The 26,266-nt window shown below is 39.7% G+C and overlaps 2 protein-coding genes across 8 annotated transcripts; both read right to left on the bottom strand.

Moving 5' to 3' along the window:
- Positions 1–1,653: 1,653 nt before the first annotated feature.
- Positions 1,654–10,724, bottom strand: LOC143860641 (serine/threonine-protein kinase RHS3-like). 2 transcript variants are annotated; one of them, XM_077371384.1, is made up of 3 exons: positions 10,430–10,724; positions 7,740–8,716; positions 1,654–2,845 (listed from the first exon to the last, which is right to left on the bottom strand). In XM_077371384.1, the coding sequence occupies exons 2-3, from the start codon at positions 8,672–8,674 to the stop codon at positions 2,065–2,067; spliced, it is 1,716 nt and encodes a 571-aa protein (XP_077227499.1). In that variant the 5' UTR covers positions 8,675–8,716; positions 10,430–10,724; the 3' UTR covers positions 1,654–2,064. The 2 variants fall into 2 exon arrangements, with proteins under 2 accessions (XP_077227499.1, XP_077227498.1); XM_077371383.1 differs by having other exon boundaries at positions 1,655–2,908; positions 10,430–10,722.
- Positions 10,725–13,748: 3,024 nt separating this feature from the next.
- LOC143860334 (2-oxoglutarate (2OG) and Fe(II)-dependent oxygenase superfamily protein) lies at positions 13,749–23,297 on the bottom strand. Of its 6 annotated transcripts, XR_013239675.1 has the most exons (5): positions 22,285–23,297; positions 21,804–22,125; positions 16,619–16,758; positions 16,208–16,528; positions 15,068–15,206 (listed from the first exon to the last, which is right to left on the bottom strand). XR_013239675.1 is itself a non-coding variant. In XM_077370920.1 (3 exons), the coding sequence occupies exons 1-3, from the start codon at positions 22,746–22,748 to the stop codon at positions 14,958–14,960; spliced, it is 1,035 nt and encodes a 344-aa protein (XP_077227035.1). In that variant the 5' UTR covers positions 22,749–23,294; the 3' UTR covers positions 13,749–14,957. The 6 variants fall into 6 exon arrangements, 3 of the variants coding, with proteins under 3 accessions (XP_077227035.1, XP_077227038.1, XP_077227036.1); XR_013239676.1 differs by lacking the exon at positions 16,619–16,758; XR_013239677.1 differs by lacking the exons at positions 15,068–15,206; positions 16,208–16,528 and adding an exon at positions 16,969–19,369 and having other exon boundaries at positions 16,554–16,758.
- Between the last annotated feature and the right edge of the window lie 2,969 nt (positions 23,298–26,266).

A 26,266-nucleotide genomic window follows, 5' to 3' on the forward strand; every position in this document is an offset into this window, starting at 1 on the left:
GCAAATCTCTTTATCATTCAAGATTATCTTATGATTTTTTTATCCTTTAATTTAAAATCCACTTTTTGGGTTGCTGTTTATTTTGCAAACTATGATCATACACGCTTGTGAGATCTCCCAAGAAAAGCTCAGATGAAGAACAAGTCTTTAAATGCTGGTGAGAATCTAAAGGGTTCTCAATAATATCATAAACCTCAACCCAAAGATTATGACTGAACCCAAGGTCATATATAATTCTATCGTCAAATTGATCGCCGGGGCTACCAAGGGTTCTCAATAAGAGAGGTGATTTGTTTCGCACTCAAATAAGGCTAACTAGATAATTTAGCAAAAGCCAAAGAAGAAATGATGGATTCCAAAGAAGGCCCAAAACACTAGCGAAGAATGGATTTACATCCAATTGCATTCATTGGCTTTTCTCATGCAACACCCATCTCTATCTGTCTCTCTATTTATTGAAGATGGGAATTGCCAGAGTCTATCGCAAAAGGCATTTCGCTGTTGGTCTGTCGTATTTCAGACCACCCACCTCGTGAATGGAGACAATGACCCTAGCAAATCCCATCAAAGATATATGTAAATGTTTCAATGGATGGGCTCGAGATTTAGAGAGACTGTAGTGAAAATGTTGAGAATATTGCATTGCTGAATCAAATATGTAATGGAATCTGCCTTGTTGATTCTCTAGTTTTGACATTTGTGGAAGCTATCTTCATCACTTTACAAAAAGTTAATCAACCAATGCAATTTCATGATTCTGCTATCCTAATTACTTTCTAAAAGGTGAATTAAATTGAATAATTTGGGTTTAAGAACTAAGACAAGGATAGCAAAACAAAAGTAAGTGAGACTGCTTCCCACTCTTCAATGAAAACCCATTAACATGGCTGTGACTTTCAAGTGATGTCAATGGTATCTTCTTTTGCTTTTTTGTAAGTGGGAACACAGGGGCACTTGCCAAAGGTTGTAACATGTATTGGAAAAGGGAAGGGATATCCACACTCCCTTGTTTTGATAATGACACTCCCACCGACATTTTGCACTTAATATTCCCAAAAAGCTACTACAATCACTATAAAAAAATAAAAAATTAACAGAGTGAGGAGTGTCCTCATAGAAACAAGGAGTGCCCATATCACTTCCTACTCGAGAAATGCATGGTAATAAGGAGAGAAATATGGTAGTCCAATAATCCATGGACTAGCAAAGTTAGTAACATGGCCCAAACTCCGGGTGTAAAGTGATTGGATCTATTCATGTGCTGGTGGGCCAATACACAAATATCATCGAACAATCCTACCCGTCGGATCATTGAACTTTGTCCATTGAAGTTGAGAATTGAGATGTTCAGTTTTTTTTTTTTATAAAGATCAGTTTGCATTCTACTGAGTGGACGGCCAGGATTTTTTGATTGGTGAAATTTTGATAAGGGGCCCAAGTATCCCAGCTCGTACAGACACAAAGGCACAGAAGGCATTGCTCTACCGTGGATCTCTCAATTAATCAAAAATTAATTTGATTCTGACCAGTTAACATGTAACCAATAGAGTTCTACTTACATCTATTAATCTCACCCCCAACAAGAGGGCCAGAGATGGAGAGAAAGGAATGCAGGAACCATAAGAAGGAACAATGGATCAACGGAGGAAAAACTAGAGTATTTGATAAAAAACTAGTAACATTTTCATGTACAAAAGACAAGAGAGCTCCCCTATGGATACAATATAGTGAATGTGCTTCATACAAAAAATGAGAACCATAGATCTTGCAAAAGAATATCACACATGGATCTCCCATCCATGCAAATACAAAATTTATTTTCTCTAACCTCAACAAAGAATCAGGGCCTTTCCATATTCAATTGATTGAACCAACTAAACCCAAGCCATTTCTAACGGTCACTTGCCTCCCCAATTTCAATTCAACTCAACTAAGCCTTTGTCCCAAACAGTCACTTTCCTCCCCAGTGTACATGATAAATGAAGAAAATGACAAAAAATTCTTAAGACCCCAAAAATCTACTTACAAAGATGAATTCAAACATGAGATTAGCACTCAATTCCCTTAAAAGTACTCGAAATTTAAATGAGAAGAATCATGAGTACTGTCCTTATTTCCACCACCACCTTGTTTCTCCAGATGGGGCACCTCCTTACTAGCAAATTTCCCCAAATCTACAGGCTCAGGTATGTGGGGTGGCAGGGCACTCCTAACCAAAGCCCAGTTCACTCCCTCAAAAAAGGGGTGTTGTTTAATCTCGGTGGCACCCCTTTTGTAGGCAATTCGCTTTTGTGGGTCCTTCACCAGGAGGCTGCGGATGAGGTCTCGAGCCACCACGCTCACAGCCGGCCTGGCTGGGAACTTCAGTGGCTGGCCCACCACATTGAAGAGCGTGGCTCGATTGCCTTGACCCTTGAAAGGCGTAGTCCCATGCAAAAGCTCGAATAAAAAGATGCCAAATGTCCACCAATCCACCGCACTACCATGGCCCTCACCACATATGATCTCTGGGGCTAAATACTCATGGGTGCCAACAAATGACATCGACCGTGCATTCGTGGGCTCTGCCATCAGCTCTGGGAGGGCTCCACCAGTAAAGAGACCAAAATCTGGCTTCGATTTTCGATTCCTCTTAGGAAGAATGCGCGGGAAAAAGGCCGATGGTTGGATGCATCCAGTCACTGCATACTGGCTATCAAGTATACCATGGTGGCTACCATCGCCTACGTGGACCAATGATGACTTGACAAGTGTTGGACTGACAGAGCAGCGAAGGGAAAGGTCGAAGTCAGAAAGCATGATGTGGCCCCCCTCTCTCACTAGCACATTTTCGGGCTTCAGGTCCCTGTACACAATTCCGAGCATGTGCAAGTACTCAAGAGCAAGCAATATCTCCGATGCGTAAAACCTGAAGGTAAATTGATAAACAATAAACAAACTAAAATATATTTGTGTTGAATAATTCCTTACAAAGATAAAATATGTTTTGATGGGCGGTCTATTCTACAGAACTTTGTTTAGGAGACTTCACAAGGGATGATAGCTTGGTATATGGCAATCTGATCAAAACCTAATCATTTTTCGAGATAAATTCAGAACTTGCATCGCACATCCTACAAAGATAGACTACACGCATACATGCATTTCCATGAAACAATTAGGAGCATATCCACCAACCTAGATGTTTCATGAAAAGGGACAAATAATGAGATTCTATCGTGGTAAACTACTAAAGCACGCCAGTAGAATATAGCACTTTAGTTCAAGAAAGTAGGCATTGTTCCAGTGAGAAGCATATAAATGGACAAAAGTACATGAATTGAATTGTTCAAAGTTTCTTTAAAGTAATCAGGATCACAGGTCCTTCTATAGCAGTATGTTAAATCCAACATTCAATAACAGGGTTAAGAAGAGGGGATGGCGATCTTCTGTCTAATTCCTGAAATTTATGACTCCGCGAATAAAGCCGGCTTATTTCCTATTCGTTGATTGCAGCAATAAAAAATGCTTGTTCACTAGTTATTTCCACAATTCAAAATAAATTTAACCAATAAATAAGTAGGACACTTACGATAAGGTATTAACAACAAACATGTAAGCTTACCGTGCCTTCTCTCATTTTTCTAGAAAGCATGTGCGGAGAAACAAAAAATAATAAATGGTAAACCAATCAAAGAAAACATTAGAAATGTTAGTACACAAGATACATTAGATGACAAGTGACACAGAACAAGGCAGACACATAATACTAATGTGGACATGGAAAGTGTCATTAGTGAAAGGGTGAAAGAGAAGGGAATGGTAATCTAGGGTGGAACTGGTGACGGGCACAGTTTTCAGTATGCTCACTTGGCATGTTTTCGAAATTTGTAAGTTATAGCTTGTGATATACTTCTTGATATATATGTTAGATACACTCCAGTTACGTCCTTGTACATGTAGGCATGCCTTAATACATATTGAATGCCATCTGAGAACATTTTAAACACAAATTAACTACATCTTCTGTAATATTTGGGATAGTCGAATTTCAGTTAATAACTCCGAACAAAGTTGATACATGAAAAAGAGTCCATAAAACCAATGGGATTTTTCAGTTATCTCCTTCTACACGTTGGTATGCCTTGACACATATTGAGTGCCATCTCAGAACAATTTTACAACACAATATAGATTACATCTTCTGTAAATGTTTGGGATAGTTGATTTTCAGTTAATAACCCCGAACCAAGTTGTCAAATGAAAAAAGTCCATAAAACCACTGGGATTCTATTACAATACAAGAACATCAAAGACTGGAAGTTTCAGAAAGCAAAAAATTACAAAAGGGGAAGAGATTACACGAAAGCTAGAACGGTCCTGTGTACTCCCTCTTCCACCAAGGAACCCATGATATTGTTTGCCTCTGTCAAAACGTGAGTTAAAAACATCCAGCCCCTGCCTACACTTTGAGGCCCTGCCGTGTGAGATAGAGCCGCTGAGATGATGTTTCCGAATTGCCCTTGCCCCTCCCCCCACCCACACCCACACACACACACACCCCCCACCATCACACACACACACAACTCAATTCAACTCAACTAAGCCTTTGTCCCAAACTAGTTGGGGTCGGCTAATGAATCCTTTAGAAAAAATTTCATGAAGAAGGTAAAAGAATCTACCCGGCTCAAATTGACCAAGTCTGATCCTGACACTAGTTGGGTTCGTCTACATGGATCCTTTTCTTCCATTCTCTCCGATCCAAGGTCATGCTCTCTGTTATGTTCCTAGCCATCAATTCTTTCCTCACTGTTTCTACCCAAGTTGTTTTTGGTCTGCTCCTTACTCTTTTTACTCCATCAACTTGGCACGAGTCACTTCTTCTCACTGGAGCATCCAAAGGCTTATATTGGATATGCCCAAACAATCTTAAGCGGAGCACTCTCATCTTCTCCTCAATTGGTGCCATCCCCACCTTTTTACGGATGTCTCCATTTTTAATTCTATTTGCCTTGTGTAGCAGCACATCCATCTGAGCATTCGCATCTCTGCTACACTCATCTTATGCGCATGCTGCTTCTTGGTGGCCCAACATTCTAAGCCGTACAACATGGCTAGCCTCACAGACGTCTTATAAAACTTTCCCTTCAACTTGGTAGGTATTTTACGGTTGCACAGAACTCCTAAAGCATGCTTTCACTTCAACCAACCTGCTCTTATTCTGTGGTTAACACACATATCCCAAAAAAAAACCAAGTCAGCTAAAAACAATTAAAGGCCGCTTCCGAGAGGGTACACGCTTCAGCTGCTTAGAATCCTTGACCGATTGGCAATTGGAACCAAAAAAGCTTCCATAGTTTCATGGTTATCATTTTCGAACACTCCTACTCCCAGCTCATACCTCTACTTTTGTTTCTTGGAAAAACAACAATAAGAAGCGGTGATTGGTCCACTTTTGACATTTATTCTCCTTTAGGTTTTCCCCCATATATGATCCCTTTTCATTTCCTATAGATGCCTTGAGTAGCGACACCCCAAAACTCTCCCTGCACAAGTGCCTAATGCTTCGTTTGGTTGCACAAAAGCTCGGCAGCCATCGGAATTTGGTTTGGATTTGGCATGCCATTCCATATTTGGTTGCCAAAATAGCATTGGACTCCCTTGGATTTCTCCCATGTAATAATTACTTGTGTGATGATGTGGATTCCTTATCCCCTCCAAAAGCAAATCCTTCCAAGACTAAAAAATTTTGGTTGAATTTTCTAGGGAATGATGCTCTCTTTCTCTCTCTTCCCTCTCTTTTTCCTCTATCCTATATTGGTAATGACACCCCTACTTATTCTCTTACTTTCCAAGGATATGCCGTGCAACCAAACACTGCTTCACTATTCTCCGTGGTAATTCTAGACAAATCAAAATGCGTGTCTCCTCCTGTTTGACTTCGTTTGACTTCATATTCCACTACTTTCCGAGCCACCCCCGAGCAACCAAAAAGAGCATAAGAGAAGTTTGAGACTTTTTTGTTGGAGATGATTTTTTCTATCAAAAGTCCTTGTCCTCAAATGTTCTTTGATTTCCTCTTTCCACAGGTCCTAATCCCCCGCAAAACAGGGCCATAGTTCAAGAAAGTTGGGAAGACAGTCAATAGAGAACAAATAATTATTGGAAACAAGAGGATTGAAAACCTATCTACCATTCTAGGGATCCTTAACAACCCCCATCTTTCTTTTCTAGAATCCGACAAGAAAATTTGGACTCTGGATTTCAAAGGGCCTTTGCAATCATTTCTTTCTTCCACAATATGTTGGAGGGGAATGGAAGAAAGGCTCCTATTGCAAAAGTTTGGTGGAGTATTGTATTTCCTAGAGGGGCTGCCTTCACTTGGATGGTTGCGGAAAAAATAATCAATACATGATATAGAATCAAAAGAAGATGATCTTGCCTCGCTTGTAGGTGAACCTTTTGCAAAAAAAAAAGGACGAAACTCTGGACCACCTATATTTGTTCTTTCTCGTAAACACTATGGTACGCTACATTTTGATGCTTTGGAGTAAATTCGGTGTTTACAAACTCAATCAAAAAAGTAATACTTGATTGAGAGTGGAGCGAGCCTTTTTGGATGTGCCAGAAAAATTCTTTGGTGCCTTGTCCCTTTTGCCATGGTTTGGCAAATTCGGAAGGAAAGAAAAAAAATCATATGTTTAGGGACAAGAGTAGGAATTTGGGTAGAATAATCATGGAAACCAAGATCAATGTTATCCTTTGGGCAAAAATTAGCAAAAAGATGGCCTCACACCCCACACAAGAAATCCATAGGAATTGGAAAAATGTTAGATCAGACCATGGTGGCAAGCAGGGATTACTATGGAAAATCAAAAGATTTGCATTTTAATCAAGCTAATCGTTGAGAAAATCCGCCGAGCAAATTCATTCCGATCGTGCACAAATTAACGGAAAAGTAAAACAAGAAGCAAACCACAAGATGACCACCGAGATTTTGCATGGTTCGGCACAAAAACCTACATCCAAGGGCGAGAACATGATCTTTCACTATGAAAAAAATAATATACAAGGATTACAATGGATTAAACCCAAACCCATAACATGCAACCCTTTCCTTTCTCTCTCAACCAAGACCGTACACAAGAGGAGCCCGAGAGTAACCCGAGAAAGAACCCTGGGAGAAAAGCCAAGAAAACTCTCATTCTCTCCCTCTCTCCCTCCCTCCTCTTTTTCTCCCTCTTGCCTCCTCTTTGAAGCCGCCACACAAGGAGCTTATACACCAAGAGTGAAAACACCTCTCTTATGTCACAGGTTTTCCCCCAAACCTAAAGAAATTTCAATTTTTGCCTCCCACTAGAACCGTGGGAAACAAGGCAACTTTCCCAACACTAACATCAATCAGAAAATAAAATGGCTGAGCAGTTGACAAAGGAAGGGGTGGAGCGAGAATTGCTAATCTTCAGTGAATCACACCCAATTTAAATTTTCACATGCAATCGGGTGGGTGGAGTGCAGTGGTGATGCTTATAGCCTCTTCTTTTGTTATTTGGGTTGGTTTTTTGGGCAACATGCTCTCCATTTTGGGGACAATTGTACTTGCTGATTTTCAACTATTAATAAACGACATTGTTACTGTTAAGAAAAACAACACTCCCCCGCAATCTCAAATCCCAACTATAAGAATACATACATAAAAGCAGAAAGCAACACAAAATAAATTGAAAAGAAAAACAAAGAACCGTATGAAAAGAACTCACCGTGCAGCTTGTTCTGTGAAATACTTGTTGGGTTGCTTTTGATGAAGAGAATGAAGATTACCGCCACTGCAATATTCCATGACTAAGCAATAAAACTTCTCTGTCTCAAAATGAGAGTACAAAGTGGGCAAGAAGGGATGATCAAGAAGGCCGAGAATCTCCCTTTCTGTCTGTGCTCTAAGTATCTTATTTTTACTAGCAATTGAGGCCTTGTCCATGACTTTCATGGCAAAGAAGGCCTTTGTTCCTCTGAGTTCAACAAGATAGACACTGCCCATGTCACCATAACCAAGACGCTTTAGAAGCCTGAAATGGCTGAGGCTGAGAGGGGACTCTCTGGCACTGGCCAGTTGAATTGCCTCCCAGCGTCCATCACTACCAGTGTGAGGCTTCAGAGCTGCACTAGCAGAGCTTTCAATGCTGTCACTGCGGACACTAATGGAGCTCCCTCGGCTGAGGCTGGTGAAGGAATCACTGTTCTTTGCATCAATGGACTTTGTACCCATAGTTGTAGATGTTGTTACTCCTTGACCAATGTCAGAGGAGGAATCACTTATCTTTGCATCACTTGAATTTGTACTTGTTGCTGTTGTTGCCATTGTCATTGTCCCTCGGCCAAGGCCCGTGAAGGAGTCACTGATCTTTGCATCACTTGACTTCGTACTCTTTGTTGTTTTCGTTGTTGTCCCTAAGTGAGGCCAAGGACACGAATCGTTGATCTTTGCATCACTAGACTTCGTACTCTTTGTTGTTTTCGTTGTTGTTCTTAAGCCAGGCCAAGGACATGCATCGTTGATCTTTGAACCACTTGACTTTGAACTTGTTGCTATTGTAGTAGTTGTTGATGATGATGATGTTTCCGAATTTGTAAGCATTCTTGAGTATGTACCCGAATTTTTAGGTGCATTAGTACTGCTTTTAGCAATTAAATACATCGTTTTGTATTTACATTACCATTCAGGTGGGATGGAACTCATCTGCAATACAATGTCAACATTTTTCATCAAAATGAAGGCATATTGCACCAGTGAAAAATCGGGCACAAGGTGTGAAACAACCAGTTACTCCAAAAGCTTAAGATGTTGGAGAAGGCATTATTTATTCTTTTACACTTTCACTCCCCCTCATGTGTGGCCCCTCTTTCTTTGGGTTGTCCTACACGTGGCACATGTGGCCCCACTTTTGGGTTGACCATTGCATGTGGATTTTGACATCGAGGAGGTTTGAACTCAAGACCTTTGCTCTGATACCATGTGAAACTACCAGTTACTCCAAAAGCTTAAGCTGTTGGAGAAGGCATTATTTATTCTTTCACTCTAATACAAGGTATACACGAACAAATACATAATACTACATAATAATGGTTTAAAATGGATAAATGTTTCAAAGTCGCAAAAGGGGTGTATGAATCGATCGGTATCATCAAATCAACACCAATTACAAAGACGACACATACCTTAAACTTTACAAATAGTTATCTAATAATGTAGAGTTAAAGTTCTTATAGACCAATCGAATTCATTTAAAGCAGACAATTTTTCTCTTATCAGTCAATCACCAGTAGGAAACATGAAATATCCATAGCTCAAACAAGTTCTGCCTTTTTCAGGCTTCAATTATGTCAAGGAGACATTTTGGAAAAACCTTTTAGCATAAATTTCTAATCAGATATACATGAAAAACTCAGAGTGTTCATAATAAAAACCTAGACAAGAGAAAACGAAAAATATGAGAGAAAAGAAAATGACAAATGCATGAACTTCAACCACAACAATCAATATTCATACACAGGATATAAATGAAGTAAAGCATAGAGGAGTGAGATAGGAGTCTCAACCTTCCAATACCATATAAATTCAAATCACAGGATTCTTACTTGTTTACCTCACGACAGTATGGAACACAATAGAAGAACAAGAAACCAATAATTCAATAACACACAAAATATATCGATGGGTGTTACGGTCTTGAGTGGGATATAGCCTGGTATGGGACAGGTTTAAAGGGCCTAGCCTAATGTGTTCCATTAGCTCTGGAACTTTTGGCATAATTGTTAGGTACCAAACATTTGGTATCAAAGCAGCCACCACGTCTTGTGTTCGAGTCACATAAGGCGTGACCTGTGGAAAGGGCTACATGGAAAAAAGGCCATGAGTGAGTGGGCCGCTGCGGCTGATACGGAAACGTGGTGGAATGTTACGGTCCTGAGTGGGGGCCTGCTTAGGTAAGGAACTAGGTGGGACCCAGTCTGGTATAAGACAGGTTTAAAGGCCTACCATAAAGTGTCCCATTAGCACTAGAGCATTTGGCGTATTGGTTAGGCACCTAACAATGTGTAAAATGAAAAAGGACCGGAAACCATATGAATCAATCAATAAAACCTCATGAGACACTAAAAAATAACATGCAAATGACCGGAAACCATATGAATCCATCAAGAAAAACTCAGGAGACTCTCAAAAAGAACAAATGCAGTGGCAAGGAAGTATGCATTCCAGAGAGCAATTTATAATCAATCTAAACAAAGAAACCCAAATAAAAAATAACACATCTAATTCCGAAACTTCAAGTAGAATCAACCGACAAAAAAAAAACAGAAAAGAAAACTTAAAAAAAAAAAAAAAAACAATGCCCAATTAAGATTGAAAATTTCCAAGCTCGAATTGGGTGGCAAAGATTTTGTTACGAACCCAGAAGAAAAGACCCTTTTAGAATCCGAATTCGTTAACGAAACTGCAAAATTCTATCTTCGCAACATTTGCCACACAGTCACATTCATCGTCTTCCTCTTTCACTCATCAGAAAAGTGGGAGGAAAATGTCAAGATGGGAAAACCCCAAAACAGAAATCTCATATCTGGGTTTTATAAATCAGGGTCTCGTCCACAAAACCCATCGACCAATTTGGGAAATTCTCAAGATTTTCAATGGTGTGAAGAGAAAACCGCCGAGAGATTTGCCGCTTAAATTCCCACTCCTAAATATAGTGGGACCAAGAGGCAAGGAAAACGTCCTACCTACATCAGTACGTCACAATCATAACCTTATAAAACAGAAGTGGGGCCTCAGAGAACATTTGCCAATCTCAGAACAACTTATCCAGGTAGATTAGCTATTCTTGAGAACAGCTTATCCTTAAAACTTCATTCCCATGTCAAAGTGCGAAACCACCCACAAAGGACACCTTTTTATCATCATTGATGAAGGGGTTTGAGACCAATTTGGACCCAATCACAATACATAGAGTCAACATTATCCTGATTAATTAGGAGGACCTCCTTTTTTGGCATTTAGGGGGAAATCAAAGTAAAAGTAAAGGGACATATTATTTTGCTTTTTCTAGTCTTATTATTTGGTTGCCTTCATGTGAGAGTCCTAGTTTGTTGCCCCTGACTGTAAATTTTGCAATTGTAAGCCATTTTTTAACTCTTGAGCTTCCTCTCAATTCAAGAGAAAAAGGAAACTATTCTCTTACTTCTATATAGGATACATATCCAAATGTACACATATAGAAATTTAGGAGATGGAAAGTGGGTCATGCTTTAACTTTCATGAGTTGGAGATCAGGCAGGGCCTACTTTTCATCTTCATTTGATCTTTGTTCATATCGTGATAACACAAAACCATCCTCCATCCAATCTTGGTAGTTTGGAATGGCCTATAAATGAATACTGCACTGAAACCTGGCTGCCTAACTGAGGGCGGAACCGAACAAATCCCTATACACCACATGTTATATAGAGGGGTGGTTACGGATCGAGCCTCTAGCTCAATGGTCAAGACTTTATTCTTGAACCTGGAGGTCGGAGGTTCAATCCCAGCTTACCTACCAACAAAAGTAGAGGAGGGTGGCTTTGTCACTCTATGTTTCTTTCGACGTAAAATGGGTGTAAAACAAAGTTTACCCATTTAGAATCGGCATAAAATTTCTTTTAGGACCATTTTACGAAACCAAGAACAACGAAAAACAAGAGACTAAAATAATGCAGAGTAGTTGTCAACATGTTGAGAGTATTGTTTGTTCCATCCTCGGTTCCCTACTTGGTTTTGTATCTTTTTTTTGTAGTTATATATTTTTAATTGGATTGATACCTTCTTAGATTTTTTTTTATTTTTTTTTTTTGTAGCGCCATGGTTAAGACTCCTATCCTATGGTTAGTGGAATGCATGTACCAAATATCGTGGAGAGCCTCACTTACGGGCTTGTAAAGTTCTCTTTGTTTTTAAACCCTGAAGTCCCTTTTTGAGATGAGTTGGGTTGCACGTTCAAAGTTCTATTTGTTTTTAAACCATGAACTCCCGTTTTGAGCTGTGAGTTTGGGTTGCACGTTTAAAAGATTTTTATTTATAAACCCCTATTTGGAAAATATATCATGAAAATCATGAGTAGGAAAACCTTATCGCCATTTGAGTTATCTAAAGGGTAATTTTGTTAAAATAAACTTTCAATTGTAAAATATGTTATCATAACTCATAAGGAATATTTAGGGACTTATAAATTATGATAGTAAAAAAAAAATCTACTTTTTCACCATATCATGGCAATGGATTAATTGACATATAACTTAAATTTAGAGATTTATATGTAAAAATCCACCAAATGAAAAGCTTGGCATAGGCTTGGTTTTTAGACCCAATGGAACTTTAGTCTAGGAGTTAATGGGCTAGGTCTCAAAACTAAATATACCGTAGGCCAAGGTCGCAGTCGCAGGCTTAGTAATTTCATTAGCTAAACTCATGCAGCACTTAATTTAGCATCCTAATGCTTAGTACAATTCAGCTTCGATCTTCTTATTGAACTAGTGTAACACTTGCTAAGGGGGGCAGATCCAGACTGTTTAGAACCAGAGAGCTTCTCTCACTTGGAGAATACTTACAATTTTCTAAGGTGCCCTATAAATGAGGGGTTTTGGAGAACTCTCCATACCCCTTTCTACACAATTCTGGTGTGTTTGGATTGCCGAAAGGAATGGGCACCTTATTTCCGGCAATCCAAACACAACCTTTTCTCTTTATAATGATATTCCAAGTACATTATCTACAAAATATCCAAACATCTTTTAGAATATTTTCAAGCCTCAAAACATGCATTTACTTCCAGAGTCGTCTACACTTCTACACATATCTACAATGTACGAGGTTTGGATCATCTTAAATAAGTGGCCCCCTCTGCACTTTCTGAAAAATACTGGAATTCAGATGCCCACATCATGTAAAATCTAGTAATTTGGTTAGAACTTAAAAGATGGGATGGGATCTCAAGTTGGAACATTTATATGTAATCCAGAGTCCAGACCATTGATCTTGAGGAGGTAATGCAAGTGGCGGCGGAATGCTCTTGTTTCAGAAAAAAGAAAAAAGAAAAAAGATGCTTTAAATGTAGCTATTGTAAGATATATCATGGTAGATTTGTTCTCAGAATGCTCTTGTTTCAGATGCCCAGAACAATAAGTTTCTGCTCAATATTGATCTCAGTCACACTATCACAATCCAAGTGAGTTCATACTTGATGCAACCAACTAGTGGACAAGGATCTTCAATTGATAACTTCTCAGGTCAGTTGGAAAATCTAATGGTCTAAGCTTGCTGAACAAAATAGATCTACAACCACACTTTCAATACTGTCGAAATACAGATATTTTGGAAAATCTTCTCACCAACTTGGACAAGCAGCTATCATGCAAAATATGTGTTCAGTTGAAATCGGGTTTTAAGCACATTTAAGCACATATCGGAATTGGAAATCAGGTCTCGGGTCAGGTTGGGTTGCCCGACACCCCAATCCGACCCAACCCGATTTTCCCCAACCCGATTTTAAAAAAAAAACCAACCCAACCCAAATTCGGGTTCAACCTGTCGGGTTCGGGTTGAATCCGACCCGAGTTGCACCCTACATTGAATGAGGCTATTGGGTTGGCATGGATGATGGAAGAAAAAAATCCAGCATGGTCAACACCGATCAGAACTATGGTATATATTTCTCTGTTCAAATAGTTTCTCTAATCTGTCCTTATCAAAATCCAACTCTCTTTATAACTGAAGTGGGTTCAAGTAAAGATCCTTGTCTTGCATAGAACATATCTGATTAGGAGAAGTACAATGGAGGGAAAAAATCCCTTTAGGAACAATCCAAGCAACCTCCATTATGAAGCTTCCAACCCTTTTACAGAGAAATTCAGCACTAACAAGGATTTGGTTTTGATACTCCAAAAAATGCAGGCACCTTTCCAGATTTTTATCCCTAACAAGGTCATATACATGAGGAATACATGCAACATTCCACGGAAAAAAAAAATCAACATGCAAGTGACACATCTCGGACAATATTCTGCTCCTGCATACATCAAGCCATTTGAATAGGAACCAATTCTCCCATGTGTAAGGACAATATTGGCAGGTGTTAGGGGCTGAATACTACTCAAATGGCACTTGTCTCTGATGTAGTCGAGTTGTCTCCATAATGGTTCCAACCCCCAAGTGTATAGAAGCTACTCAAATGACACTCGTCTCTAATGTAATTGAGTTGTCTCAATTATGATTCCAAGTGTATAGAAGCTCACGTTTAGCTTTAAGTTCTTCAAAACGAATGGCCTTGGAATCGATTTCAATGCAAGTTTCGTTCTTAGAGCTTGAAACACTTGGATGGTATAGCTTCAGACAGGAAGAGCATACATAGCTACAGCTAATGTCCCTATAGTGCACAGACCTCTCAGTTTTGCTTTTACAAAGAATCCGAGGGTTAAAATTTCCTTCTCGATCAAACACCAAAGACATGCAAACATTTCCAGGACTGATTTACAGTATAAGCACCTCCAATCTAAAAAGCCGTTCCACCTCAAACTACAAAATACTCTTCGACAGAACGACACTAAATGGTCCATGCAAGGATTTTCTTTCTTGATTTCATGAATTCAATGAACTGGAATTAAACAAATGCATAAAACTCTTGCTGTTAACCTTTATTTTTTAAAATAAGCAGTTCAATTCAGATGTTAAAAGATGTTTGTGCAACAGATCTGATCATCTGAAGAACACTTTAGTTTCAAGAACATTCAGAAAACAGCTTCATCCAGAAACTCCTAGAGCATAGGCATGCAACCAGATCTGAGAACTGTAAAAGAAATTCTAACATTGGATTGTAGACAATCGTGACTCCAGATATGATCGAGAGTTGATTGGACATTTCATTGATTTTCAGCAGTAAGGATGATAAGCACTTCTACTGGTGAACTAAAAGTGCATCAATGTTGCGCTTGCCTTCAGGACCCTTACTATACCATGCAGAAACATAGTCTCCATACACTACGTCGCGATATCGAAGAGGGGAGGCGTCGGTAACAAGCTCTGCAGCTGGAGATATCCTCTTGTTTCTGGAAGGATCATAGAATGTTGCAACAGAAAGCCGTGCTTGATCAGCATTGACAAGAGCACGATGCTGGGCACTTTTATATTCACCATTGGTTATAATCTACAAAAAAAAAATTGTTAAAATAAAAGCTTTCAGAGAGGGGGCAAAAACAAAAGGAAAATGATATGGGAAACAAGAGTAGGAGAGACCTAGGAACCCAACAATAAAAGTTAGCCATGTGTACCAAAAATTACTTTTTCACGATTTCCACATTTAAATTATAACAAAATGATGCAAAGCAGTCTGTAGAGTAAAAGAGAGAAAGTTAATAGAAGCCTATATTTTGTTTTATATCTTTAAGAAAATAGACAGACTAGATACTATGTAAAATAGACAGTCTAGATACTAATGTCAATTAGGGGACGATTAGTAATATTACTTTTTACTATTTTTAATGTGCTTCCTAAATACTATGTAAAACATTTAATTACTTTTTACCATTTTTAATGTGCTTCCTAAATACTATGTAAAACATCATAGATGCATGCAATTCACACTAAATCGATGCATCAGTGATGTCAATTAGTGGATGATTAGTAATATTTTTCATTACCCTTTTATTATTTTTAATGTTTTCGTTTTAAGGATTTTGATTTTTTACACTGAAAGATGAATGGAATCCTAACAGAAAAATTCTAATTAATATTGCATACAATAAATCGATGACATAATAGTCACTAGAAGATCAACTTAAGTATGCTAAGGTTTTCAAGTTTATCTAATAGATTCTACTTTTACCATTCAAAAAAAAATCTAATAGATTCTACTTTAAAAAAAAAATCCTCATTTTTAGTATTTTTTGGGTTTTTTCCAGCTTAGGCAATGATTCCATAACGCTTTGATCAAAACCTAGTCGTACCCCAACAAAATGGTTTTGGTCAACACCCACTATGCCTCCTCCCCCCTCGCTCACACGCACGCGCACGCGCACACATCATACCCCCAAACCAAGCTTTTAGACCATGTTCTGTATTATTAAAATCCCTACAGAACTTTCTCATAAAGCCATTAAACAAACCACATTGAAGTTCGAAATAAAGAAACAGAGAAAAACAGACTACCTCAGTCTGGTCAGCCAAAAGGACAACGGTAGCATCGGATAACGGCTGCACAAGTATTCACTCGCCATCCTTCAGTGCCTCTAAACCCCCCACCTAGTCTTGTATGAGAAGTGTGATAGCACCATGTCAGAATCTGACTGCAAACCAATCACAAGATCCGGCTGCGGGCAAGGTGGATAATAACTTATTGTAATAGTCTGATACACCTCTCCAACTGCCTCTTCCATATATGAAGGTGGCAGAGACAAACTTTCAGATATCATGCAGAGAAGTCTTTGTGCAAGCACCTTCATCTGCTCGCTGTACTCCACAATAACTTCTCTGCGAATTTATATAAGAAAATTAATCAAATTACATAAGGTTTGCACAATAAAACGAGTTTAAAAAATGTATTGATCCATGTTCCCTCACTTATCTCCGGTCGATTGGGCCTAACTTGTCCTGGAACAATAGCTCTAGAATGGGTAATCTCAAGCTTCGCCGCCTGGATCGAGCCTTGCTAAATGAAGAATGGTTATACCTATTCCCGAAGTCTTTTGCCAACTATAAACCTACAGGCATATCAGATCATTCGTCAATTGTTGTCCAAATCCTGGAATCGAAAAGCAGAAGAGGGGAAACCATTCAGGTTCCACAGAATAGGTTGCTCGATGACACATCTCTGTATGCTGTCGTTGAGAAAGCGTGGAACCAAAAGGTAAGGGGTAATCCAATGTAGAGAATCATGTAAAAAATGAAGGAGGTGAAGAAAGCAATCAAACCGTGGAATGCAGACGTTTTCGGTCGCATAGACATCAAACTCCCCTTGATCTGGTAGAAATTGGAAGATGTCCAGAACAGAGTAATGCAGGACCCAGCAAATATGACTTTGTGACAAGAGGAAATGGATACCAAAGACGAATTCATCAAGATAGCAAAGCAGGAAGAATCTCTTTACAGACAGAAATCCAGAATCAACTGGCTAAATCTAGGGGATATGAATTCCTCCTTCCATTCATCTATGAATGCCAGACGGAATCAAAACTACATCATGGGTCTGACAAACCACGATGGAGATATTATAATAAATACTGTGGAAATTGATGAGATACCGGTATCTCACATCAAAGAAGTCCTGAACCACCACCCCACAGTTGAAACAGAGGATACAGCAAGCACAATCACAAAGCCTCTCCAAAGACTTTACCACTCAAGAAGCATGAGATCACACAAGGCAAGTCTTCTCAGTAGACATTGAAGAGATAGTTTTCGATCCAAGGCAAGTCCCCTGGATGGAAACAAGGCCCCCGGGCCTGATGGATTTAATGGAAACTTTTATAAAAAATTCCAGTACCAGCTTGGGGGTATTCATCAAAGCCATAAAGCATTTATTCAGCAAGGGCAAGCTCCTCCCAGAGGTTACACTACATTTATAGCTTTGATTCCAAAGTCAAGTGAAGCAACCTCTCCATCCATGTTCAGGCCCATCTTCCTCTGTAATTTCATCTACAAGGTCATCACCAAGTTGATGGTAAATAGGCTAAAGCATGTCATGGACAAAATCATTAGCCCATATCAGTCTGCCTTTATAAAGGGGTGAACTATTCAAAATAACATCCTCCTCTCCCATGACTTGTGCCACAACTTCCATAGGAAGAAAGCAAAGATTAGTATGTGCATCAAGATGGAATTAAAAAAGGCTTTTGACAATGTACGACATGAAACTCTTCTGGCTTTTGTGAAGAAGACCGGCTTCAATGATATTTGGTGAGGGTGGGTTACACAATGTATCAAAACCCCAACACTCTCAGTGTTGATAAATGGAATCCCAAGAGGTTTCTTTCACCATTCAAATGGTCTTCGGCAGGGGTCCCTCTTTCCCCCCTCCTCTCTTGCCTGACAATGGAAATGTACTCTATAGTCTATCCTCAATGAAGCAGTTAAAAGTGGACAGATTAGATCCCCCTTCTACAGAGGTAACTTCAAAATCTCTCTCCTTTTCTTTGTTGATGATGTGATGCTTTTTGTAGAACCTAGCATGGCCACAACAACAGAAATTCTCAACTGCATGACCAAGTTCAAAAAATGCTCTGGCTTGGAAGCAAACTTCCAAAAATGCAATTTTTTTTTGCAGGGATAAGCACACCCCAGAAGGCCAACTCCCAATCAGGTACCTTGGCTTCCTACTCATCACCAACAGGCTTACAGCAAGAGACTGTCAACCTCTTCTAGGAAAGGTCCGAAGAAAATAGCCTCATGGACAAACAAATTCTTATCCGGAGCTGGAAGGATTGAGTTAGCAAAGACTGTTTAAACACTTTTCAACTTTACTGGTCGGCTACCTATAATATCCCAATTGGAGTTCTAGGATAAATTGAAAGGATGATTCGTGACTTCATCTAGGAAGGTTGTGAAATGGAGAAAAAGTATCATCTGGGCCATGATGTGTAGACCAAAGAAGGGAATGAGAGGTAGGCCTCAGAAGGTTAACATACATAAACCAATCAGCTCAACCAAAGCTTCTCTGGAACATCCTAAAATATAGACCCACTACATGGACAGAATGGTTTACAAGGAAATATGTGAGGGGCAGGCATATCTGGCTCCTCAAAACTCCACAGAATCCCACCTGGGAGCTCGCAGCATCCTGCAAATTAGAGAAGAGGCAAAAAAGTACATTTGCTACATAGTCGGAGATGGACAAATATCATTTTTTGGTCCCATCCGTGGTATCCCAATGGTCCCCTAGAACATCAAACATCCATAGACAGAACTTTCACCTCCATCCCAAAACAAACTACCTTGGACCATTCTCACCGATGGCAACTGGAATCCGATGTTGGACAATAATCACATCCTCCAATCTGCTCTGATAACTCCAGGAAAAGAAAACAAGCTGGTCTGGAAGCCATCACTTGATGGAGAATACTCAACAAGAAGCGCCTGGAACCAACTGAGACCGAAAAATCAGAAAATCAAAATCCCTTGGCACTCAACGGTTTGGTTCCCCGGTCATATATCGAGGCATAGCTTTGTAGCCTGGCAGTCCCTTCAGAACAAGTCAAGCACAAGAGACCGTTTATTATTCCTCGGTAACTCCAGGGAAACAACTTGTCCTCTCTGTAACTAAGCAACGGAAACAGTTGACCACCTCTTCTTCAGGAGCTCTTTCTCAGGAGTCCTCTGAAGATTTGAACAGCGCATGGAGCAAAAGAAAAAGCTAAGTGAGGAGGAGGAATGGATACGATTAAACTTAAAATGTCATGGTCAATCCGCAATCGCCATTAGAGCATCCTTTGGAGCCACAATCTATTCTCTTTGGACTGAGAAAAACTGTTGTATTCATGGCAACTGTTAAAGTATAAAAGATAAATAACGCCCTTCTCCAACAACTTAAGCTTTTGGAGAAGTTGGTAAGTTAACATGGTATCAGAGCCAAAGGTCTCGAGTTCAAACCTCCTGGATAGCAAAAATCCACATGCGATGGTCGGCCCAAAGTGGGACCACATGTGCCACGTGTTTGCCAAGTGGGCCACACATGCGGGGGAGTGTTGAAGTATAAAAGATAAATAACGCCTTTCTCCAACAGCTTAAGCTTTTGGAGAAGTTAATAAGCTAATAGCAACAATCCGAGACATAAACAGAGTGCTTTGAAAACCATTCTCACCACAGTAAAAGCGCATTTATTCAACCTCAGCCTTGATGACCGGCTGGAGTGGTTTTTTTTTTTTTTTTTGAGAAGGTAACGAATAATATTGAAAAAATCAAAAGAGGTACACAGGGACGAGGCATACCCAAGAGAACAAGAGAATTGCCATAGGCAAGGGCAACAAAAGCCAAAAGAAAAAAAGATTACAAAGCAGGAATATCGACAACCGTGGAGCTGCAATCCACCCCAGATTTGGCTAACTCATCAGCAAGGGCATTAGCTGTTCTTCGCTTATGAGTTAGCACCGGGCGTATGAAGGAGACCAAGTCCCGAATCTCGTCAATCTTGGAGTTTAAAAACGGCTGGAGTGTTAAAAAACGAGGATGAATTAGCACACGGCTGGAGTGTTAAAAAACGTGGATGAGTTAGCACACGGCTGGAGTGTTTAAAAACGCGGATGCGGCGCGAAACGCGGCTGAAGAAAATCCTAGTCGACTCGGAACGACGCGGTCGCGTACTGAGTTGACGCGTTCATAATTCGGGAGTCAAGGGAGCTTTTATTGACTCTACTGGACAAAATGCGGAAAACAGCGGCAAAACGCAAAATGCAGTCAAGGTAACAAGGAGTCGACTCGGGGGAGTCCACGATGATGTGAGGGAGTTTTAAAACTATGCTGGAGACAGAAGTAAGACAATTGCACTCAACCTCGGCCTCCCCTTTCATCACAAAGAACGAACCCCCAAAGCTTGCAGATGGATTCTCCCAAATCTAGAGGTTGTAAAGATTAATACCGATGCATCTCTACAGAGGGACAAAGCTGGCATTGGTGGCCTCCTTCGTGACAGAACAGGGGAAATCTTGGGCATGTTCTCCACCGATACAAATCCATCTGAAATTTACGAGCTTGAACTAGAAGAAGTCATAAGAGGAATCACTCTTGCTGCCAAGATTAAATTTAATAACATATGGATTGAATCAGAATCCTAGGTAGCTGTAAATGTCGTAAAAGGCATCATCAATTGCCCTTGGAAGGGGATCCCTACCCTTGCAAAGATAAAAAATCTGCTAGCTCATTTTCCCACCTGGAACATCACCCATGCCTGGCGAGAAGGTAACAAAGCAGCTGATTTTCTATCCAAGTGTGATTTCCCAGTATTATTTGTAATAATTGTTAACATTTAAGTGTTATATTTGTGTATGTGCAATAACATGCAGCAGTTTGGATTTGGCACTACACCCATCCATCTAAATCTCAATTACTGGATGATTAGTAATACTTAACTATCTTTTTTAATGTTTTAATGCTTTTCATTTTCTTAACTAATATGTAAGCATCAGATCTGCTTGGAATTGACACGAGATCAATGCATATATAATGTCAATCAGGTGACCAAATATTTAATTACCTTTTACCATTTTTAATGTGCTTCTTAAATACTATGTAAAACATCATAGATACACGCAATTCACACTAAATCGATGCATCAGTGATGTCGATTAGTGGACCATTAGTAATATTTTTCGTTACTCTTTTATTATTTTTAATGTCTTCTTTTTAAGGATTTTGATTTTTTACACTCAAAGATGCATGGAATTCATAACAGAAAATTTCTAATTAATATTGCATACAGCAAATCGATGTCAGAATATTGTCACTAGAAGATCAACTTAAGTAGGCTAAGGTTTTCAAGTCTATCTAATAGATTCTACTTTAAAAAAAAAAATCCTTTTAGTATCTTTTGGGTTTTTTTTTTCAGCTTAGGCAATGATTCCGGAACGCTTCGATCGAAACCTAGCCGTACTCCAACAAAATGGTTCACGTGCGCGTGCGCGTGCGCGCACACACACGTATCATATTCCAAAACCAAGCCTTTAGACCATGTTCAGTATAATTACAATTCCTACAGAACTTATTCATTTGCAAAGCCATTAATTCAAATTTGAAATAGAGAAGAAAAACCAATTACCTCAGTCTGGTCAGCCAACAGGACAACAATAGCATCGGATAATGGCTGCACAAGTAGCCACTCGCCATCCTTCAATGCCTCTAAACCCCCCACCTCGTCTTGTATGAGAAGTGTGATAGCACCCATGTCAGAATGTGATTGCAAACCAATCACAAGATCCGGTTGCGGGCAAGGTGGGTAATAACTAATTGTAATATTCTGATACACCTCTCCAACTGCTTCTTCCATATATGAAGGTGGCAGAGACAAACTTTCAGATATCATACGAAGAAGCCTCTGAGCAAGCACCTTCATCTGCTCGCTGTACTCCACAATAACTTCTCTGCGAATTTATAAAAGAAAATTAATCAAATTACATAAGGTTTGCACAATAAACGAGTAAAATTAACATATAAATACACTTGTAGGCAGGCTAGAAAGCACAAATTCATAAAAACTGCAAGGAAGGGGGAAAATAAATGCTAGAAATACAAAAACTGACCTGTAATTTGGGGGGAAATCCGGCCAGCGACTTGGATTCCGACGATGATCTGGAAGAGTGTGGTGATCAAAATAATCCCTCCAATCCAGAACAGTATCTTCCTTGGCCAGCATTCGGCTTCCATAACCCTCAGAAGCAGCTGAATTTGGATTGCATGAGTACTTCAATTTCTCTTGGATGTTAGAATTAAAGAAAGAACGGCCTACGGTCTTTATCTCTTTGAGTAATTGCATTGGAACGCCATGATTTTTTACTTGGAAAATACCCCATTCCTTGCAAGCTTGTTGGAGTTGGTGACGGACTTGGGTAGAATGCTCGAGGTCAATGATTGGGATGTCTGAATCTGATGTTTCCAGGCGGGGTCTTGGTCGATTTTCAAAGGGTTGTATATATGGGGAAGGCACATTTGAGAGACCAGTTTCTGAGAGAATTTGTACTCTCTGAGGCTCTCTGGTCACTTCCATGGGAGAATTTGTTATTATGTTATTTCACAAAGAGAGATCAGGACGGACCATGTAACCGAGCAACAGTTCAAAAGGGGTGACAAGTTATGATGGCATTTGTTGAAAATTTAACCTAACAGAAAGGTTATTTTGTCATTGTAACCCTAGTTTTTTATTTCTAGAACCAAACCCCGTTTTGAAATGATTTCTCAGCCAAAAGAAAGAAAAAAAACCCTAAGAAACAGAAAAAAATTTAAAAAAAAAACGAATTTCCAGATTTCAAGAGGAAAATTCAATAGCGGAAGAGAAATTCAGGTCATTTTTTACAATTGAAGAATCCTATTCTTCGATTCTCGTAGCTCGAAATCATTGAAATGAGCAGGGAATGAAATCAATTAACATAAAAGGCAAAAATATGTAGGAGAAAGGGAAATCGAAAAAATAGCTCATTCACCGAATTCTTTTCCGATTCCGGTGAAACTGAGTGACGGAGAATGGATACTCCACACGGGAACCGGTAACTAGGGTTCTATGGTCAGAAGAGAAACCGTAACGCGGTTTGTTCTTCGAGTCTCCTCTGTATATGAAAAAGGACCAATTACCAATGGGGGACAAACATTAGGCAGAATTATCAACTGCACCCACGCTTTTTAGATAGCTTTTCAGAAATTACCAATGGGGGACAAAATCTGTCTTGTCAGTAAAAGCTGGACGAAAATACCCTTTGGCATATAAAACACGTTTTAACTTTGAAAGGGGATTTTCAAGTCTCTACGATTGGGGTTATTAGGTATCAAAATGGGGTTACCAATTTCAGAATGGGCTTATCAAGTCCCTGAAAATTGGTCGAGAGTTCTAGAGTTTTGGAAGAGGGTTTTCAAGTCTTTAGGAATGGGGTTATCTAGTATAAAAAATGGGGTTACTAATTTCCTAATGGGGTGATTAAGTCCTTGAAAATTGGCCAAGGATACTAGACTTTTGGAAGGGGGTTTTCAAGACTCTGGGATTGGGGTTATCTAGTATAAAAATGGGGTTACCAATTTCTGAATGGGCTTATCAAGTCCTTGAAAATTGGCCAAGGGTACTGGAGTTTTGGAATGGGGATTTCAAATATCTAGGATTGGGGTTATCAAAGTATCAAAATGGGGTTACCAATTTCCGAATGGGCATATGAAGTCCCTAAAAATTGGCAGAGGGCACTAGAGTTTTGGAAAGGGGTTTTCAAGGGACTTGATAAGCTCATTCTGAAATTGGTAACCCCATTTTGATACCTAATAACCCCAATCGTAGAGACTTGAAAACCCCCTTTCAAAGTCAAAACATGTTTTATATGCCAAAAACAGCTTTTACTGACAAGACTTATTTTGTCCCCCATTGGTAATTTCTGAAAAGACTGGGTCTAGTTGATAATTCTGCCTAATGTTTGTCCCCCATCGGTAATTGGTCCTATGAAAAATTATATGATGAAGAGTGCCGCTGTGGAGATCGAGCGTGAAACCGAGTGTAACCTTACAAATCACCACATGCCACGTGGCGTGAGATGGGTCTTATTGTCATTTTAGGATAAAAGTAAAAAATCAGGGGAAAGATTGCTAATATGTTGAGAGGCTATTTGTCGGTTCCATTCTTGGTCTCCAAACTGGTTACCATATCATTATTATATTCTATGATGAATGGGCGTACACAAAGAATTATGAGACGAAAATACCACCAAGACTCTAAAAAGAAAAAAAATGAAATGTTTATCTAGACCGTACACGTGGCACAAGTACCCTCCAAGTCTCCAACCGTGCATTTGAGGGAGGAGGATGATAAATTCGCCCCATTTTACCGGCTGTGAAGCAATAACCGGTCACAACCGGTACCCTCTCTCTCTCTCATCTTCAACTACGAACACTAGTCTTTCTCTATGCAGCAAATAATTTAAAAAAGGATAATTACATTTACACCCCCTCTAGTTTCTGACATCCACTTCAACCCCTATAGTTTAAAAAGTGACAAAGACATCCCCTCTAGTTTCGTTTTGTTTAAGGTTTGCCCCCTCAGCTGAAGGTTCGTCCATAGATTGAAGGGTTAGGATGATCCGATGGAGCTGATTTTTTGGGCACACCCTATCTACGTCAGGACCCATCAAATGAACGCTTTGTATCATCCAAATAATGTGGGCCATACCTTATCTATTGTAGTGTTTGTATTCGGGTATGGGCCCACATTATTTGGATGATCCTGTGGACCCCGATCCCGAGGATGAATGGGCGAGGGACGCGAGGTCCCCGCGCCGATCCTCTAAGATCTCCACAATGTGAAGGAGAGCTCTACCAAGGAACTCTCGAAATGGTGCCACTCACAGCATGTGTGGCGATATAAATGAGATACCTCTCGATTCAATGACTAGCCCGGAACCAAGATGTACCTATAACAAAGAAGAGTCGTCATCCAAGGAAGTAGGCCCTGGATCCCATGAAATACTCTGTTTGCAACGGATAACCAGAGATACAAAAGTCCGTGCCTGATGACGAATGGGGAAGGTGTTAAGCGCCCCCAATTCGCCCAAGTGCAAGCACATGGTCTCTTATGCCATTTTTAATTAATTTTGAAGAGTTTTGGGCTAAAATCATGTGAAATGGGAACGAGTATCCCCGAAGAGACGTCTATCTAAGCATACATGACCCGAGGATGGGCAAAAGAAAATAGACATCCAAATCCTAACTCACCGCATCTACTCCTAACCCATCACATCTAGGAAAGCAGTAACATCCGCATGCACAGCTACAGCTAAGCAAGCAATATCAGATATGGTAAGCAGAAAAGCAGTAGACATCTACAGCTAAGCATATTATCATGATAAATAAGCAAATAAATGTCACAGCTAAGCATGTAAATAAGCATGTGAAACTAAACGCACAAGGAATAAGCAAGCTGAAAGTAAACACACAAGGAATCAAAGACAAACACACGATAAGCTAAAAGATGCGAGGAAAGAAATGAATCGAAAAATCAACGGTACATGAGGACCGAGAATGCCAGGGAAAATAAAAGGGAGCGTACGATAAGCTCAGGGAGCGATTCTAATTAATCAAGCTCAGCGATCCTGATCGGCTGAAGATCGGATAAGTCTCACGATCATCATAGCCTATCGTTGGGCTCAGCGAGGACAATCCCTGTAAAGGGGCTACGCTACGTCATCGCCCATCCCAAAAACCCGATAAAACGACGGAAAACCGATAAAACCGGCAAACCACGATGAAAATCGGAAATGAAATGAAAAGAAGGCTCCGAGTGACCTGGCAATCACCATCCTTGCCCATTTTGGTTTTTGTATTTTCGGGAAAAGCTTGAAAGATATTTTTGGATGCTGAAATGATTTTTTGAAGGGTTTAAATGATTTTATTGAAAGGTTTGACTGAACTTGGGATGACGATCCCAAGCTGCCTACGTACCCTGTAGAAAGGGATCAAGCCAACGTAGTTCGAAACAGCTTTTCGAAAAACGCTTTGAGCGTTTTTTTTTATGTTATTTGATTTTTGTTATTTGATTTT

This window comes from Tasmannia lanceolata, unplaced genomic scaffold (genome assembly GCF_043159265.1).
Source record: "Tasmannia lanceolata isolate RefF3 unplaced genomic scaffold, GAP_Taslan_0.1 ptg000037l, whole genome shotgun sequence".
NCBI classification, from domain to species: Eukaryota; Viridiplantae; Streptophyta; class Magnoliopsida; order Canellales; family Winteraceae; genus Tasmannia; species Tasmannia lanceolata.